Source organism: Pithys albifrons, chromosome 5 (assembly GCF_047495875.1).
Source record: "Pithys albifrons albifrons isolate INPA30051 chromosome 5, PitAlb_v1, whole genome shotgun sequence".
In the NCBI taxonomy this organism is placed as follows: Eukaryota; Metazoa; Chordata; class Aves; order Passeriformes; family Thamnophilidae; genus Pithys; species Pithys albifrons.
The window spans coordinates 67432455-67453599 of record NC_092462.1 but is presented as its reverse complement, the minus strand read 5'-3'; the positions used below and the strand labels follow the sequence as shown (position 1 = coordinate 67453599).

The 21145-nt window shown below is 36.1% G+C and overlaps 1 protein-coding gene across 1 annotated transcript in view; it reads right to left on the bottom strand.

The window, feature by feature from the left end:
• Positions 1–1073: 1073 nt before the first annotated feature.
• The window catches only part of POLN (DNA polymerase nu), a 95469-nt gene continuing 75397 nt past the window's right edge, over positions 1074–21145 (bottom strand). The window contains exons 22-24 of the mRNA XM_071556953.1: positions 12444–12511; positions 3601–3662; positions 1074–1221 (exon numbers count right to left, since the gene is read on the bottom strand). Of these exons, the coding sequence (XP_071413054.1) occupies positions 1153–1221; positions 3601–3662; positions 12444–12511 (199 nt within the window). The 3' untranslated portion in view covers positions 1074–1152. The remainder of the gene's footprint in view (positions 1222–3600; positions 3663–12443; positions 12512–21145) is intronic.

Genomic DNA, 21145 nt, shown 5'->3' with positions numbered 1-21145 from the left:
TCCAGCTGACAGGTTATGTATGATTAATAAGCAACATAGGAAAACAATGTTTAATAGTTTAATGCCTTTAAGTGCAATGCAAAATTATTTAATTATACAAATTAAAAATGCTGCAAAATCTTTGTAACTATACAGTTCAAAAATTGAAATTGTATTACTTTGATCTTTTGATGTCTAATGCTGAAACTTAGTGAATACCTTTTAAGAGTATTGTGCTTGACTTCAATTTCTGAGTAATTAGTAGACGTTGAGGACAGTTTCATATTCTACAAGCATGTAGACAGAATTTGTAAAACAGTAATGTTATGAAACAAACTCATTTAAAGAATAAACTCTACAGAAAACCAAATTATCAATAAAAAATCCAAACATTAGAGTAAAAGCCTGAATCCTTAGATGTACAAGGCTAACTCCTAAAATTTATCTAAACAATATTTAGCATTACATCAGTAATAAAAATAATAAATTAGGAAAAACTATAATACTTCCTTTAAACAATGCTGAGGCTACAGTGTGCACATTGAGTTTGAAATTAATTGAATTGAAAATAATCTGGTTATTTTTATTGTATTTAGACTTCTAGTTTCATTTACCTGTTTTGCTTCAAAATTCTAGATAAAAATTAGGTTCATTTCCAAAGAAATCTTTTTGTAACTCTGGTGACCAGGATATTTAATACGTGATGAACACCAAGCATCTGCATTCTACTGACAAAACACAAAATAAGCTGAATACAAGTTAAACATTTGCTGATACAGTTCAAATAGTGCCACTGTAGAAGTATTTTTACATAAGCACTTCACAAAATATTTAACATCAAAGTCTAAACATCCTCTAACTCAAATATATTTGTGATGTTCCCAAAGGGTTAATACTGTCTTGTTTCGTTTCTTACATGTAGTAATTTAGCTCTGAACAAAAGCAGCTCCCTGCTGGTTACCTTGGCTAAAGGAAACACAGTGAACTGGTAAAAACCAGTTTTATCTCACTGCAGTTGCCTAGGGCTACAGACAAAATGAAGTAAAAAAATTCACATGCAGAGTATTAGGTGCTTATGAAAGATCCAGCAGCGCTGTTGCCTAGTGATTCGGCGAGGAATCGGCACAGGCCAATGAGGTGTTCGGGTACTGAATAACATCCCCGATGACTGCTTTACATCTCCTGCAATTCTGTCATACACCCCCATGATTTCCCAGTGGTGAGAATCACTTTCAAGGGAACCTGTCAGAATAAAAGAAATATAAAAACTTAAACAAACAAACACATCACACATCGCAAGATTACTATTTTTGCTTTCCCCTTTGGATGTTGATACTGCTCTAGATTACATACCTATCCAATATGTAATGTTCTTCATTTCTATTCATACTCAATTATTGCAACAATTTTGATTAAAATACCTTAACAGTTAAAATTAACCTTTAGTTTTGAAATTGCAAATACATGTTACTGACTTGCAAGGAATATGCTAATGCAAAATTCATCTTATATGCTTTTCAAAAGAGCTACAAAATCATTGTGATGAATTTGATGTTTATCAGCAGCAACTTTGTCAGTAATGCATAAAGATACTATGGGGTTTTTACCACCCACTTTTCAAATTCTGGAGTATTTTTATTGTTGCTTTGGTTTAATTTCAGTTTGTTTTGCAGTTCCTGGTGCTCTGGTATACAGTAGATTTGCTGACATGAAAGCTGCCTCATTAGCAAAGACTCTATTTTGGAAAAAAAGCTACTTCAAAGATAAAGCATCTTTTACCTCAAAGAAGAAAGAGAGATCTCTCCCTGTTAAGACTGTATGTGTGCTCTACTTTAGTGACATTTTGTCTCCATATTAAAAAATAACATTCATAGTAACAGAGCACATAACACATATTTAGTTGAAGGAAGTCTGTTGAAGGAAAGCAGGAGCATTTCACAAAAACCTTTTCATCTTCAGCATCTCCAATCCTAAAAGACATATTCTTACTGTATAGAAGGGTAAACAACATGAATAAAAATACAGATTTTTTTTTTAAAAGATCATTCAATTTCTTCTTTGAGATCAAGCTGTTGGTACTTTATGTTTTCTATCTGGCCTCTGTCATTGATCTCTTTGTGATGCTTCAGAGGAAGATGAAGTATCTCCATGATGCATGTAGTCTAGTGTGCTGTAGGAGTAAAAGTGTGTCAGGACTCCTACAGTAATTTGCTCAGGAAAAGGAGACCAAACAAGGGTAATGAAACGTGTCTCTCCAAATACTTCTACTGCCTACTAAAAAGTCCTAATCTTTGAAACCCCCAGAGAACTGCCTGTTGTCCAACCATGTGTTTCTTTTCACCTATTGAAACATAGTTGGAGTTTGAGAATTACAGTTCCAACAGGAATGACATATTGAATCCATTTGCTAATGCACTGAGATGAATTTGTCAGTGTGTGACAGTAGGACACTTTAGACAGAGGTGAATAAGATGGTGTGTCCCATTTTGTTCATAGGACATTGAAACCTTCTACCAGTTAATGGTTTGTCTGACACATGTAACACTAAAATGATATTCTGCCTGTGTAACCAAAAATGTTCTCAGTAACCATGTAAACATTTGTCTTTCTTAGAAACCTATTAAAGTGTTCATATTTATTTCACAGCAATGATTTCCTCAGGCAAAGTATGAACGTTGTAGCCACTGAAAAAACTACCAGAGTCTCCTAAGGAAGGACTGTAGTGTTGCTATTCACTTTATATGCCACCAATAATAGTATATTTCATTATTTTTATAAACCTTATAGCAGCCTGAGTGTAAATACATGTTTTAATTGCAATTAAAATATTTAAATGCAGTATACCTGGAAATTAAAGGTAATTAAAAATATGTAAATGTAGTATACCTTAAAAAACACTCTTGTTTCTCTTTATTTTTAGGAATTTGTAACTAAAGAAGCTAGGCAAGCACAGCTATACAATGTAAGCAACCTACAGAAATGCAGTTTGTAAAGCTTGGGAATGTCTTCTGTCAAGCAACAAAAGCTGAGCAGAAGGATAGGGTGGAGGCTTGTATTTTATAAAATAATTACAATTAGGTCCAATACATAGTTAGATACAATAGCTGTGCAGCGATCTACTCAGTTTTTACAGATGTTGGTCTGGAAGATGATGCCCTCTACTTTTAACAGTGACCAAGGATTTTGTCTGCTTTGTGTGTTAGGTATCCACACAGAAATGTTAAATAGACCCATTTTCTAAGTGAAAATTACTGAAGAAAGACCTTTTGCAATGTTTTTTCAGCAGTAACAAATGCCTGGCACACCTAGAAAGGCTGTTAAAGGAGATATTTTTCAATCTACCACAACCAACAGAAGTTTCATGGCAATGAATGAAATAGGTTTTGAAATTACAATACCCCTTTACTCAGACAACCTCACTTTCCAAAAGGGAGATTGACTTTCAGTTATTTTCCTTTGTAATTTTTATAGTAATTTTAAAAAGAAATTACCCACAAATATGAAAATGAAACAAATTAAGTGGAAGGCAAAATAGTTTTTGCTACATTCTTAATATGATGATGATAATGTACAAGGCTAAGCATGCTTAAGACAGTAATGGAAATTCAGAATTAGCCCTACCTTTAGTGGCACTTCCAAGGCTGTGGTTTGCTGCAGGGACTCCATTGTTCTTTTTACCAGTACTGTAAGGTTAATTTGAAAACCTATAGCTTTATATATTTTCCATGTTGGAATTGTTTTATATATATATATAAAATTTAAAAAATGACATGCTTTACATTATGTTACATAATGCTTGCATTTCTGCATTAAAAAATACCATACACAAATTTAAAGATTATTTTTAAGTTATATTTTATCTCTTGTGGAAGGATAATTTCTTGTTTTAAACTAAATTTTAGAGTAAAATTTGCAGAATTATTTAAATTCTATATCCCAATATAAAGTACAGTACTAATACATTTCATACAGAGGTACATACAGCCTGTCTGAGTGCTGAATTTCTCATCTTTTAAGTTCAGTACTCATAACATGTTTGGTGAAATATATTTTAATTTTCTTGTGTAGCCATAAAATTCAATTAAAAAGAAAAAAAAAAACCTAGGGAAAAGCCCCCCACTGGGAGCCTGAACTTTTTAAAATATCTTATCCATTAAAGTACAAAGGTCACAGCCAAATTTTTTCAAAAATCTTCCTTGTGGGATAGTGGAGCTCTCAAGAATCTAAACAATTAAACTTCACTATAATTCATGTAACTTAACAACTCATCATGCAATAACACCAAGCTCACTATTACTGTGCAAATGCATCTATAATTATTCCAAATCAGTCACTTGGGATCAGATTTGTCATCATTGGGCCTGCTAATTAATATTTTGCTTGACAAAGATTCCTGCTACAACACATATTGTTCTAATAAAAATCAAAGAGAGATTCAGTGGATAAACAGTTTTTTAAAAAGAAGTGATTTTTGGCTAGTGAAAGTGAAATAGGAATACCAGGCAGCCTTAGAACACAGGACACTGAGCTGCCTCCACTGCTCTGACAGGATAGATGACTAAATAATGGATGTGGTGATGCCCTCACAGCAGTGAGGAGAGGTGCTGGAGAGAAACCCACGTGATTACTGAGAAGCTTCCTTTGAAGTTGTCCCCCGATGCACATCATGGCTCTTTGGCAGCTGAGGTTGGAGGCAAAGGAGCAACAAGAACTCTAAGAAGCTGAGTATGGTTGTTGCTCTGGCTGCTGCCAAAACCTCTCCTAATGATGCCAGCAGTGAAGAGCAGCATGAATGTTTGGTGTCACATGGGTGACACCGAGGATGGCTTGATAATGATGATAAGGATAACTAGCTCCTGCTGGAACAGAAGTGGAGTGCTCAGGCCGTGCTGGCTCACTCAGACTTGCGTGCTAATGAGCTGTCAGGAGCTTTTCCATCAAGTCCGAATTATGCACTAACTCAAAGGATCAGCGGCTGCTCAAGTGCCAAAGCTGAGGAAACCAAGACATTTGTTGACACATGGATGCACAGCTACACCTATATGTCTGCTCCATGTTAGATTTCAGGTAGTTCATGGTCCAGTGCAGGACACAGCACCATTTTTCCAGCACAGAAACAAACTTTGCAACCGCAGATTGTGAAAGGAGAAGTGCTGGCCTAAATAATTATCCAGTTGAAATCCAGTCCAAGTCAACATGGCTATTAATAGCGGAGTGTTGGACGAGAAGCCCACTCTGAATTTCAACAAGCTGTCAGCTCCAGGAGGGCAGCAATGCAGCAGACGCTGGGGCATCCCAGCCAGGTGGAATGCCTTCAGAAGGCTAAGTGGGTGGCTAGTCCTGGATAAACATTTTCCCATCAGTAAGCTCCCTACCAGGCTATGATTGCACAAAGCTTTTGAGAGGATAACACCTGCATTCTGCACTTCTCACGCAGAATCACTGAGTTCTGTATATTCCACCACAGCACTTACGAAGGGCACACTCAACTCTGTGCAACTTAATGGGTTTTTTTGTGTTAGACAAATGACAGCAATAGAGCATTTGGGCAACTGGGGGAATAGGTCTTCTTGACAAAAAGAGCTCCAACAGACAACAAAAGATGGGGCATGAGTCAGCAGCATTGATTTGTGGGTTGAAAGATATGTGTGATATGATAAAGGGTGCTGTCTGCATTTGCACTGAGTTAGACCAGTTTTCCCCTAGTTCTCCAGACCTCTGAATTTGACTCGTTCTCTCCCATTTAACTGTTATCCCCAAAAGGGGATTCATGATGGCAGCAATGATTGCAACAGCTTTCTCCTTTGGTTGACAGACATTTTGCTTTAAGGCATCTGGCACAGTCAGAATTCTGCTGCATTCTTAACTGCTCTTAATTTTAAAAAGTACAGATTAAAGTGGCCACATCAGTGAACAAACCCAATGGTTCCTCATTTACTTTGACAACCATTAAAAACCTCTCCATGGGTTTGCTCCATTTTCTTAATTCCTTTTTTCTGTGTCAGTTTGGCTCCCTGTTCTCCTCTTGTCACACCAACTTCTTCTCTACCCAGTTTAGTGGGTGGCAAGTAAAGCCATTCATTTCAAGCAATCTGAGTTGTTGTGCTGCATTTCAGCCTTTTGAAATCATACCTTTGCAAATATACAAAAGATTAACCTATATCTACTTAATCACAGATTTTGAATGAAATAATAAATATATAATAACAGAAATATCAAGAAAAAGCAGCTGAATTGCAATTCCTGGTCAGTCGTCTGCTAAGACAGTAAACAGAGAAGGAAGCACTTAAAGTAAATTACAGTCCTTGCACAAAAATAAATAGGTATAGTGGCTGAATACATTTAGGCTGGAAATTTAAAGTTTTAGATTTTGGAGAGATGAAATTCTGGAAGAGTTGCTAGTGGGAGTAATTTTTCATATGGAGATGATAATTTATAAGAGACCATATGGCATGGGGGTATGTAATCGCATAGGGCCCCTTTAGTCCTATGTACATAATATCTGATTCTCCTGCTACTTTTTCCAACCTCCTTGAAAACTCTCCTCTTTCTCAAAGCTAGAAATAAACAGTCAGACATACATAACTCTATCTTCTTTATGTCATACACATTTTAGAGTGTGGTCACTAAAATGGAACTACAGTGTTTAAATAGATCTGTGTCTACCACTCTTAATTTTTTGCTTCTTTTCTAAGATTTAGATTGGAGGCTTTGGGGATAATAACTATTTCTGTTCAGTCAAGAATCTAGTATATCTGGGGCACATAAATTATTAATTTTAAAATGTTCTTTTACAGCCAGCCATATACTGCAATGGCAGCTGTAAAATGCTGTTCTCCCAATCTTTGTAATTTATCTCTCGAAACCCAGAGTCAGCAATTAGGAGAGTTGTTGATTATACTCATCGTGAAATGCTTTGTAAATGCTAAGTATGCACACTAAAATATTACTTATTAAAAAAACTGGTGACAGCAAAGTTACAAGATTATAAGGGAATTGAAATTTTAACATATGTTTTAACATATATTACATTTTCTTGATACTGGCCAGGATAAATGTGCTTATTGAAAGTGCTGTGAATAGGAACAAAGGAAAGACATGCATGCCTGCTGTGGAACAAAAGCTTATTTGTCCCTATCGAACTGAAGACATTTTTCAAGCGCACTCACCTATGAAATTATGACTCCAGAAACATGTCAAAGCTGGCCAGACATATGATCTATGGAACAGGGATTTTTGCAAATTGAAAGCTATCTGGAGGCATCTTTACTTTATGCACCAGTGTTTTTCAAGTTAGAAAAAGGCAGCTCAGAGAACAGAAAATGTCACTAACTTGTGATGACCAGTTCATTCTTTTGTTCTTCTGATACTTGAGTCCCCTTTTGAACATGTGCACATTTTTATGCAGCTGCCTCAGTGTCCATTAGGCAGGAAATTGTAGCAGAATAAAAAGAAATTTCATGGAATTTGTAAATGAGCCAAAAATTTGTACTGGCAGAGGATAAAAAAAAACTCAGATACTGTTCTTTAGGTACTAAGATTTTTAATTGATCTGAATAGCAAAATAAATAGGCTTAGTTTATCTGGATTTTTTTTATTAAACTGGTCCTTCAGGTGTTCTTTCATTTAGAGTAAGTACTTCACCTAAAATATTTTATATGTGGTAAAATATTAAAGAAATTGTTTAAAACTCTATATTTCACATATACCAAATGTAAGAACAGATGCAGAAATTCTTTAATTCTATCAATAATGTATGATTATGAGTTTTAAAAAAGAATCTTTAAAAATTAATTAATGCATTGTGATATTGAACACAAAGTACTGGAATACACGTATTTCTACGCAAAGATGTTATTTCAAGTACCAAGTGTCTTTCATTTAATTATCACTAATGGATGCAATTAAGCAGGCAGAAAGACATGGAAGAATCTACAGTAATCACCATTGGCAAAGTTCACCTTTCAAATCCACCAGCTATTTATGGAACACACATCAGAAGCCAGACTTTACAGTTGTAACTACAGGTATCACTTTACTGTAAAAAACTAAAACATTCTGCATTTCTTCACCCCAAAGTGTATTCCTCCTTTTAGTGGTAATGTATTCTGAATAATCCAAGTGCAAAGAGGCATTTCAACCACAGCAAGGAGTGGCAGTGTCAGAAACAGTCCCTACAAAATGAAAAATTGAGTTCTGGAATTCCTGAATACTCTTCCAGAGTCCCTAGACAGATTCATTGTCTGATTTGGGGACAGGCTGTCTACCTGATTACCAGACTTCAGAACTCATTGATGCTGAGCCTTCTCAGATCCAACAGTCCAGGTTTTGGCACTTCCAAAATATCCTCTGCCTTTCTGCTTCCTGGGCTGCTGGAGAGCTCAGGATGTGAGGAAGCCAGACAGGCAAGCTGGCTGGAAACCAGGCAGATTATTGATGGTAAAGCTGAGACTTCTACCCAAACCAAATGAATTTCTGCCAAATGTTTTGATTTGAACTTCCCAAGCACCCTCTAATAGGAAATTAGGATTGTAAAAAGCTCTTTTGCTGACATGTTCTTGCCCTAAACAGAGAACTAAGGGAAATAATATGCCATATTTTTGCTGAAAATTACAGATTTTGGAGTAGTATGTGCTTTATTGTATTTCAAAGTATGTCAAAGCTTGGACACTCAATGCCTTGTTATAAATAAATGATGCTTTGCCTTGTCCATTCACAGTGAGCCATATGCATACTATAAAACTGTGGGTGATGGATTCTGTTGGAAGGTGTTCTTGCAAAATACAAGTAACACCTTACTTAAGTTACATGCAGTACTTTGTGCAGAAATAGGAATTAGACAAAAAGAACACCTTATTGTTTACCTCTTGTTTATCAGACTCAAAAGACTCAAAATCATTTGTGCATTATTAGATGCACTATAAATTGGATTTCTGTATACTGAAAAGTACTGAAAATTCTTACTGGGACTATGAAGTCCTAAGCACAACTAAAGAAGCACCAGCATTATGATTCCTTGGGGCAGTTCTCAGCCTCCACTGAAAAGTGTATTAGATGCAAATAGACAATTTAATGTTCTATAACAGTATAAAGGAGACACTTCATGAGGGAAATGCTGCTGAGAAGGCTTATGTTCTGCACTATGATCTAATGAAATAATACCATTCTACCTTTATGTTCGTCATTTATAAATCTTAAAAATATTTAAGATTTCATATCCATTCTGCAAATACGAAAATGGAGACGTATATTTGTAGTTGCTTTCCTGAAAAAGTAGATCAGAAGCATGACTAGAATCTGAATGCAAACACACTGAATAGTAGGCCAGTGCTTCTTGGATCACAGTAAATGCAGGAGAATAACAGCACTGAACTGTAGTCCATTAAAGCCCTCAAACACTGCTTTTTAGCTTTAAGTCCACGTCTTTCCCTTTACTGAGCTTGTGACTGTACCACTGAGATTTCTCTCTGGATCATTAAACTGCAGGCTGGAAACTGCAAGTCAGCAGATTCTGTAATTTAAAGTTTCTGAATGGACAAAAGCTCATTAGATATGTAAAGACAAAGCTGACAGCTAAAGAATATTGGCAAATAAAAGTAAGAAGAGTAAGGACCGACAGAAAATGGTGAAAGAACTTTGGGTAAGGAGATGAAAACCATATTTGGACTTCCAAAGCACTAAAGTGAATTAGGAGCAGGTATCCTAGTGACACTTCTTTGGTTTAAAACTCAAGCATCTAATCTGTTACCTCAGTTAGTAGCTCCTGAAATAATTGGAAAAGATTAGGAGAAAAGAGTGTTCCTATTTAGTTTCATCTGAAAGGAATCTAGGTCAGCCACTCTCAGAGTGCTCTGTGATGTGAACCAAACTGTTCACACCACGGACTGGGACAATGGGGAGATCCGCTTCAGCATGTACTTCTGCCTGGAAGTTAGATGTTAATGCAGATGCACCCTTTCTTTGCCTATTCAGATCAAGCACCATCCTCACTAACAACACTGAAGAAGAACCAGCTTTGGACCCTTTTAAGACAACTTGGATTAATTCTACCAGCCATAGAGCTACTCACAAAACACAGATTCAGGGAGATTGGAAGGAACTTTTGGAGGTTACCTGGTCCAGCCCCTCTGTTCATAGGGCCAAGTACAGCTGGTTGCCCAGGAGCATGTCCAGATGGCCTTTGAACATCTCCAAGGATGGAGATCCCACCAGCTCTCAGGGCAACCCATGCCAGGTCTTGGTCACTCTCACAGTAAAACAGTGTTTTCTGATCTTCAAAGCAAACCTTTGGTGTTTCAGTTTGTGCCCATTGGCTCTGGTCCTGTCCCTGGGCACCACAGGAAAGAGCCTGGCTCCCTCCTCTATGCCCCCCACCTTCAGGTATGGATACACATTAGAAAGATTCCCTGAGCCTTCTCCTCTCCAGGCTGAACAGCCCCAGTTCTCTCACCCTGTCTTCACAGGAGAGATGCTCCAGAACCTTCATCATCTTTGAGACCCTTTGTTGTACTTTCTCCAGTCTGTCCATGTCTTGTACTGGGGAGCCCAGATCCCAGTGATGAATAAAGAGGAAGGAAACGAATGAATGACAAGATGAAGAAGGAACTGAATGTCTTAGGTTGCTCTTTTGTGTTAAGACATTTTATCACTCTTCTGATGTGAGTATATCTGAAAGTTCCTGTAATGCAGAATTTACTTTTTTTTCTTTCCCTTTTAGGGTAAAATAGAGACAAATCAAAAATCAAATCTCCAGTCAGAAGAATGAAACAGACTCCCATCTTGAACACTCAAGCTTGGCATCCTGTGTTAAGTGGAGTGACAATTTCCAAGGTATCTCAGACCTTTAGACTGCCCAGGTCCATTTTCTGAAGGTCATCTTAGCAAGTTCAATTACAGGGTGATAACTTTGGAGCACAGTAAGGAATTTACAGGTATGGTTGTTCTGCACAGTGCAGCTACACATGGAGATACAGGAACTAGTAACTGTGTGGGAACTCCAATCTTGAGTGTTTGAACTGGACTCTTTTTGCATTTTCAGAAAAAAAGCCTCTACTCATTGTGTTTCTATAGTGGGATAATGTATTATTGTTATTCACAATATAGCTAGAGTTTTTTAATGTTATACTTGAAAAATATTGATTTTCCTGAATTTGCTACAAATTCATACTAGTAATGAAGATCAGAATTCGGCCCAATGAGAGAAGAATCTGTGATTTTCTATATGTATAGGCAACCATGAATAATTTTCATCTTTTGGGGATAATACTAGCTCTATACTTAATGCAAATTGATGTAAAATAAGATAAAAATCTTTCTATGCTGTCTTACAGATTTCTTTCAATATACTACACTTTCCAATTCTGAAAGTATGTCACTTTTAGACATTGCCTTTTCTGAGTAGATGCTGCAATCTTAAATACATTGTATGATATTTTTAAAATTTAAATCGTATTTGAACTCCTGTATTTAGAGATCAAATGTTAATATATTAACCTAATTCATTATAACGCCCCTAATAGGTTGAATTGAAATATTTCCCAGGTAGTTTGTTTAGATTAGATGGATGTTCAGAGTTCTCATTTTGCACTGATACTCACAGGAGGGATCAATGATGAAATGAGACTAATATAGCAAATTGCACTGTTCAAATGAATGCAGCACTGGAAGGTGAAAATTAATTTTTTCTTAGATGCTTATGATATAATGGAAGATATTTCTTGTATGGTTCATTTAAAATACTTATGACATTATGCTAATTGTTTTGGCCAAACATGCTGTTGAGCTTCAAATTAGACTAAAGTTTGTGAATAAACATTTGGTTCCTACAGGAATAAATCCACTACTTACTGGAGAAGAGACCCAACAGCCTTCTATGTGCCCTCTCTTGTGAACTAAATTTGAACCAGATGCTGAAACAAATTCTGGCTTAGGAAATAATGTCTGGAAGTAAGCCAGATGAGAGGATAAAAATGTAGGCTAGAACTTTTACTAACCCTAAACTTGAGAATGCCATCTTAAAAATGTTCTTAACATAAAAATAATCAGAAAACTAACTTAGAAATTACAGTACATTATATTCTTACTTTAAGAATTTCATATTTCTTTATGTAACAGGGCCCAGTCTAAACTATTTAGGAAGTTACTTTCCAAGCCATACTTTATATACTGGTCTATTTCCTTCTGAAACCCTTGGAAACCTTGGAGAAAATATTATCATTTAGTTTTACAGGATTCACACACTGGATGATGGAATCTTGACAAGAAAACTAAACACAAATAAACATGGTGATGAATTCCAGATGAGAAATGTATCATGTTTTATCTGCATAAGAGCCAGAGGTGAGAAACATTCAGACAAATCTGCTTAGTATATATTTTCTTAATTGTGAGAATCAATGTGCTGCTTCTTGCTACATTAGTTCTTTATTCTTTGAGAAATAGGAAGTAAGAGAGATTGTATTTACCTGAAAACTCCTGGATTTGAGAATCTTCTACTTCAAACAACAATTCATCATGGATCTGGGCAATTAACCTGAAAAATTTCAGAAATTTCAGATAACATATCCAAAAAATTTTAACAATGCTTTCCATTTGTATCATCAACTACTTGTCATACGCACAATGATAAGTTAAAGTGAAAATAAACATCCACAGAAAATTAAAAAATCATTATTGGATTTAAAAGAATTGTTACTCCACATATTCTGGAAACACAAAGGCCATGGTTGTACACCCAGACTGTGCTTGCCATCTTATAAAAGTTACTCAGGGATTTGATGACATAACAAGGTACTACTTAAAACCAATTAATTTGCAGAAACGTGCAAGAAATTATGGAACAGACTGTGTTTTGTTAATATGTGGTTGCAAATGGGCAATTTTACTAATGTCAATTAGGTCAAAAGTAAAAGCATTTGGCTCACTGCTATACCAATATTAACTCCTTACTGCTCAGTGACTTGAGTCCTTTCTAGAAAATAACGTTTTCACTTATGTGCAAAGTCAGTGTCCTCCTGATGACAAACAAGGGGGTTGAAGAATGAAGCTGTAAGGACACACACAGCCTGATCCATTGTCTGTGCCATCAGGACAGTTCCCTCCATAAGGACAGAGTGTACAGCTGAAAGCAACAACACCCTGAAAGCTCTGCAATAACATGTACCTGAACTCTTCACTTAGAGCTGTTTTGTAATGAAATGTAACTGCTGCTTTGTTTTTCTCTTCATCTGTTTTACTCCTATATTGATAGGTCTCTAGCATGTGCACTGTGACTTGTTTGTAGAGTGCTTACAGGAGCAGCACCCTAAATTGTTGGTTTGAATGTAAACATACTTTCGCAATGGAAATAATAAATGTATTTGATTCAATTAAGTCCACAGCAGAATAGACATAATATAGCACATATAATGCCTGGGTGTAGTAGTAGGGAAAAGACTGCATATCTGATTAGACTGTATTCCTGTTAGATCTATTACTCCTTTAATTACTGTAGATAGGAGTGTAAGTCATAAAGCTGTAACATACATTTCCAAATTCCTTTGCAATTAGTATATAACATAAGAAAGACCTGGATGTGTTAGAGCAGGTCCAGAGGAGGCCGTCAAGATGCTCAGAGGGCTGGAGCACCTCCCTATGGGGACAGGCTGAGATAGCTGGGGTTGTTCAGCCTGGAGGAGAGAAGGCTCCAAGAAGACCTTACAGAATCTTCCAGTACCTAAAGGGACTACAGGAGAACTGGAGAGGGACTTTTGACAAGGGCCTAGAGGGATAGGACAAGAGTAAGAGCTTTAGAATGACAGAGGGCAGGGTTAGATTAGATATAAAGAATAAATTCCTCAGTCTGAGCATGGTGAGGCACTGGAACAGTTGCCCAGGGAAGCTGTTGATGCCCCATCCCTGGAAGTGTTCAAGGCCAGGCTGGATGGAACTCTGAGCAACCTGGTCTAGTGGCAGGTGTCACTGCCCATGGTAGGGGGGTTGGGACAAGATGGTCTTTAAGGTCCCTTCCAATCCAAACCATTCTGTGATCCCATGAGTTAAACTAATTTCCCACTGTAGACTTCTCTTAATACCTAGCAGTTATTCAAGTAAATATTTTTTTAAAAATGGCTGAAATATCAATATGGTTACTAGTTATAACTTTTCACAGCTTCTTAAGATAGTTTCACGCTGCCTTAAATTACAATGTGACATTGACTAACAGTGTGCTGAGCTCTAATAATAGATCTTAAATTATTAGTCACTTACAACACAGTCAGAAGCAGAGTGAAACAGATTAACATATTCTAATAGGAAATTGGGACACAGGATACAAAAAAGAAATAGATGAAAGGACCAGGATCATCTGTAGCAAGAGAATACAGTTACATGAAAAGTTACAATTTCTAATGGAAGTAAATTAATTAAAGCAAGAGTGTACACATAGTCATTGAAATAGCATGTAAAAGATACAAATCAGAACAGTGAATATTAAAGATGAATAAACTGTGAATCAATGGAATTAGTGAAATTAATGGCATTGATTAAACCAGTCACTAAAAACATGATAGACTGGTTATTATTTGTACCAGAGTAGTGTCTCATGCCTTCAGTCAGGCTCAGAACACCATATATTCTGAATACTTCATAGGGAAAAGTCCTTTCTTAGAAGAAATTTTATATACATAAAAATTTTATGATAAATGTATCAGAACTTAGGAATGGAGGAAAAGAATTTTCAAAACCAGTCAGCATTGGTTCTACTGATCACCTCATCTCCATGCTAAAAGTAAAACTGAATTCAGAAGGAGCAGGATTGGACCAAAATTAAGTGCAACCTTATGTGTATCCAAAAACCTGTGGAAGCAATGAAAATTAACTCAAAATTTCTGACAGTCTATTTTGTCTGGACAGCAAAATAGACTTCACACAAGATGCTGTGTACTCCACCTACTGAAAGCAGCACAGCTCTTTTAGTTTGGCTTTCCATCTGGGCTAGAGGACCTTGTTTGTCATCATTATTGTCCTGAACAGCACAGTCCATTAGCACAGTTACACTGCCAGTTCACTGAGGAACTGCTCAGAGTTGCGGGGTTGCATCTACCACATCTTAAACATCTAGTGGTTAAGCTGAAGTTCAGGACAATACTCTTGTCTGCTAAATGCAGAACTAGAAGTTCACACTGCTGTTCTCTGTGCAGCTCTGCTACTCTCCTAAACAATGCAAATTCAGTTAGAAAATGAGGGTAAATTTGTGAGATCTAAGAAATACATATTTCTAATACACTTATATTTTCAGATAAAAGATATTACATAAGATTGAATTAATGCTAAACATGATTTTCTAGATTGATGCCAAGAAGTGAAATAGTAGACACTATTTCCGCCTTAACTTTCATCAAACACGTAAGATATTTTTATTATCTCTTATCTCTTTTTTCTTATGCATTTCACATCAACTTAATGGGTTCTGCTCTTACAGCCTTAGACTACAAGGCCCCACCTGTATTTTTTCAGGCTTGTTAAAGTAATAATACTTGCATGCAATATGCTGTTCCACAGAAGGAAGCATTCGATTTGACATCAATACACATGAAAGAAAAAATCAAAGCAATTTATAATTCAAAATTCATAACTTTTGCCATTCCAGTGCATGTACCAACCCACCCATTTCACACCTTGAGTGAAAGAAGTTGAAAGAACCGTATACTTTTGCTTAATAGCTTAATTGAATCCTCCTCACTTTGAAGGAATATTGAAATAGCAAGCTCCTCTCATTAACTCTTGCTAAAAGGTATGACAAACTGGATTACACACTGCAAACCAGGCAGAGACTAGTATTGGTTTTTTTGTTCTACAGATGGGAGGAAAGCCTTTGATTTATAAACTAATCACAGACTATTCTGAGTTGCAAGGGACCCACAAGGATCATTGAGTCCAACTCTTAAGTCAATGGCCCACACAGGGTATTGAACCCATGACCTTGGCATTATTACAACTAAGTTTTAACCAACTGAGCTAATCTAGTATTTTATTAACTATTTTCTTGATTGTCTGAAACTTAGGCAAGATTGCTATAGTAGTTTAACAGCCATGTGCAGTGTTTTGGGGCATTACAGTGTGCAAAGAGATGCTCAAATTAATTAAATTCATACTGCTTCTATAGCCAAGGGACTAAGGTTGGTTCTGACTTAGATTTTCAGAACTGACATCTGGAAAAGCCGTGCTCTATGCATTCACTTTGTGGGGTGCTACCTCCCAAAAAAGGAGGCCTGAAGTTAGTCAGAACCATCTGTACATCTTTGTGATACATTTTTGAGTCACTGGGGAAATTTTTACTGCTGTTAACAACACATCCAAAGCATGACATTGTTTAGTTTTCCAGTCTTATCCGTATGAAATAATATAAAATATAAACCACCAGTGGTTTAGTGGTCAATGTGGCAGTGCTGGGTTAACAGCTTGACTCAGTCATCTTGGAGGTCTTTTCCAACCAAAATGGTTCTATGACCTGTATTACATCAAGATATTTGTTTTAAGAGTTGGATTAGAAAATAAATTAAAATAAAGTTTAAAACTGGGTTAACTAGGAAAGCTTTAAATAAGAGGCTTCGACCATCATTCCAACCATCACTATTGGACTCAATGATCTTAAGGGTCTTTTCTAAACTAGTTGGTTGTATTTTGTAAGATATCAAGGGCACCTTATTTTAACCAAGGACCAGGTTGAGAGCCAAGACTAAAATAGTTTAAGATGGTTCCTGATGGATAGCTGCACATCTTCAGAAAAAAAAGGGTATGGCATCAGGCCACAGATTGTCTGATTCTGAACTACAGTTCTCAACTGTAAAATTTCCATGAAAAAAATGACATTTTATTTCTAATTTGAAGACATACTGAGAATTAAATCGTATGTGAACAAGAGATTTCCTAAAGCAAAAGGATTCTCTTTGGAGAAGGAGTGAAAAAGATGAATTATTTGAAATCCTTCATAACTTAATTGTTTGAGTAAAAGTTCTAGTAAAAAAAATCCTATAATGCAGTACTTAAGAACCTAAAACAATGTTAATAGTTAAGTTTTTATATAAGCACAATAAAAACATATAAACATAAAAGTTACTAAAAGGACACTACTTTAAACAGGGCATTAATGATCATTTGGTAGCACAATAAACATTTAGAAATATTTTAAAAATCAGTCATTTTCTATTCCCACAAGGTTTCCATCTTGTTTCTAAAAAGCACTATGTCTCTGACTGTTGAAATGAAGATCATACAACAGTATCAAATTTTATATCCCAAATAGTAATATCCTTGTCTTTCATTCTGTGAAATCCTCTTTTTTAATATCATCAAATCAATCATGATCAATAAAATAATAATCCAACTAGTAACATCACACTTTGCATTTTGACTTTGAAACCTGTAAATGCCTAACAGGAAACTTCAAAACTGCAGACATGGGAGTACACAGTTAAAAGCTTTGTAAATAAAGATAAGTTAAAAAAAATCCCCAAAAAGCATAAAAGCTGTTAAGTGGTTAGGAAACAAAAGAGAAATAAAAACAATAAGGTATTTTGAAATCAGACAAATGGAGGAATATGAAAAAACAAAACCCCAATCCACCAAAACAAAAAAAAACAAATGGAAATGTTTTTTATTTTGTAACTGGAAAGAAGAATTTAATGACTGGAGAATCTGAGACATTCACAGTTAATAAATTAATATTTAAAAAAATAAATTATTTGTTTAAAAGGCATGTAATGAAACCTGAAAAAGCCCAAATGGCTGCTTGTGTGACAAACACCTACATGAATTTTAAGAACTTTCAGAAATTATGGCATTCAATGAATTTGTGGAAAGACTTTTAACCCATACATTTCAGAACTTAGACTTGTCCCCACAAGCAGAGGAGGATGAAAATCTGCAGACAGACAGGTACCCTAAACTATAAATGTTACATCTCCATCCTGAAGCATCTGGTACTGGCCATACTCGGCTAAAATGGACCAGATGGATATTGGATCTGGTCCTTCTTAGAAATATCCCTGAATTAAAACACTACTGTTTTTTTTCTGATATTACTAATACTACTGTTATTTAATTAAGTCACAGTTTCCCCACAAAATGCCTATTAAGTTGTCATGTAACTAAGGAAAAGGGTTATACTAATTTTGTAATATTTTGTAGAATCTTCCTGGAGTTTTTTTGGGGAGCAGGAGAGTTGAAGCTGCATCTATCAGGATTTTTAATGTGGTAGTATAAAAGTAATAGCTCAAGATACATCACCCCTTCATAGATGTTACTTGCATTAACTTCAAGCTACCTCTTTCAATGTTTCTGTGATAAAGACCGAGATATTTTTACCTTTTAACCATAAAAATTCAGCTAACTTGTGAAATTTGTTTTCTCAGCAGCTACATCATGAAGAGCAGGAAACTGAACAGATGGTTAATTAAAGATAATAGAATTTTTGCCTGTATCCAAAATGTTTGAAAACATACCAATCTAAAAGGTGACCTACAAAAGGGTTTTATAAATGAAATATATTTATTTGCGTCCAACAACTCACATAAAGGAACCCTGAAAAAACCTGCCACATCATGAATGTCCTTTTTGGCTGTGATATTTAAGCATTTGAAATATATTTAGTTCCTCCTGTATAGAATAAATTACTCTGACTTGCTCTGGGTCACTATGTATAAAGTGTTCAGCTAACAGTATCTTGTGGTGGATACATGCAAAATATGGCTTCGAATGCTTGAGGAAAGGGATGATTTTTCTAAGTTACAGCTTGCCTAGAAATTCACTGTTAGTTGGCCACTTTGGAAGGTAAAATGCTATATATCAGAGTGGGACAGCAGCTATCGAGAGTTCACAGTCATTCCTGACACAGCAATGGGAAGTTTCCTTCTGCTACTGCAACAAAAGCATTTGTGTGTGAAAAAACAATCTTATTCTCCTCTCAAACAGAATCCAAAACTTTTATCTTTTCCTTGTGATTCCATTTCTCCAGTATTAGGCTAAGAATAAAAGCTGACCATCTTGCTAGAATTAATCCATATACTGGGTGGGAACCATGGGCAGAGGACCAGAGCAATAAGCATTTAGTGAAAATCCTGATTAACTGGTAGAGAAGAAACATAAGTAAAAACAGTTCTTTAATTCTTGAAGAAACAGATAAAGGGCCATAAGAATCATGCTCAAAACTAAAGAAAATCAACACATGTAGCAGCAGCTCTAAGCATTTTACTGAATGTATTTGGTTGAAACTATGATGTAATCACGAAGCTGGATTTATTAGTATGTCCTCTTGTATGAATTTGAGAAATTATAAGCAGCCCATAAAGTAATAAAAATTGAATCCCTATATGCCATATAGAAGTGCCTCTAGATTCTTGTGACATACTAAAACTGAAGCCACTTCCAACAAATGAATCATATGTGATTTATCACAGGACTTGTATCTGAAAAAAATGCAGGTCACATAATACAATGCTTGTTCCTGGGGTGATAGGGGCTGTTTCTAACTAATTTAGCTGTCTGTAGAAGTGAGCTGCATTTACAGCTCACCAGCGCAGAAAATCATTAGGCTGATTAAGGTGTTTGTTCATTGAGAAAGACATACAAAACCTCCAGCATCCACTGCTATTGAAAAGCAGCTGGGACCAAGAAAATACATCTTTTCCTTTTATTTACTGGTAGCTTTTCCTTTTCAGATCACTCATTTAGATGTGGCCTGTGGCTGAACCTCTCTCTTTAACTAGGCTCCGGACATGCTGAGAAGTAAAGCTGTGTGTTTGTGGCACAGGTCCAGTGCTGAAGGAACAATAAATTGGTGAGAAAGCAGAATTGCTGGATTCACACCAAATTACTCAATAGTTGTGTAGACTTGCTAAAATTAATTTGCATGTTGTTGGGATATTTTCAACTTTAATGACTTCCTGAGAAGTCCATGTAGCACCAGCAAGACTTTGGGTAACATCAGTGCATCTTGAGCATAGGAAATGGTATGTACAAGCATTGCTATTGGCAGCAATTCTTCCACAGTTTGCCAGCATCATTCTTTCTTACCAAGTTTTCATGTGTCTGCCACAGCAGTGATGTTTTAAACACTGAAAAGAACTACAACTGTCCATCTGAGCTCACCGAGTACCTTCACACTCTCATCAATTCCAGAACTCACTCTTTCAGCTGCTACTGTATGCCTTGATCTCACTTCAGAAGTTTCTTTGCTATCATCTGCCTGCAGGAAACATCATGTGGAGGTTCTGTGGATTGCATCAGACAGGTAGAAGCTGGCACTTGAATAATTTATGTCAGCAGCACATTTTCAGTAAGCAACTTGGCCAGCAGCAGCAGAACAGCATCTTAAGGAAGATCGAGGTAATAATGGAAGAAGTCTGAAGAAATTTTGTTTACTTGTCAGTGCCACACAAAATGTAGAGATGTTAACACTGATGCCAGTAGCCAGCTCATACTAACATCAGACCCATATCATATGTGTTGCATTTAATGCTACTTCTCCCAATTTCTGAAAAATTATTTCCAAGTAAGAGATTGACTTTTTATTTTCAACAGCATAAGCTGCTAGGCCGGCATTTGAGTTGAAAGATGAACACAAGGACAAAAATGAGACTGCTAATTGACAGAACAGAATTGACCAGTAACAGTGGAATATACTGTTTCATCAAGAAAGCCTCTCTGATGAAGCCTCATGAAAATGTAACTTGATTACCTTTCCCTGACTTCCAAAGGCAGTATCATATGTGCAAATAACTGAAAATCTACTGACTGCTAGTCACACAACAGTGAAGCTTCACACTGTTGGGTCAGAGCACCTCACAGCTCCACAGCTTACAGTGCAGAACAGTGAATGCAGTGCTGTGAGTGCAGGCTGCAAACACACCCTCAAACCAGCAATAAACACTGTAAGACATTATCTAGAATTATTTTTTTTATTCATTTCCAAGGTAAGGAAGACAAAATGTTGAGCATTAGCCAAAACTTAGCTATGCTTAATATGATACTGTCTCCCAGTGTAAATGTTCATAATCACTTCTAAAGCCTGTAAAAATGATATTTCTCTTTGATATGCTGTTCAAAGTGAAAATCCTGTTTCCAAAATTAGAAATTCTAATAGGGAAATAAAAGATACTTACAAGGGGATGAAGATAGAAGAAAAGAT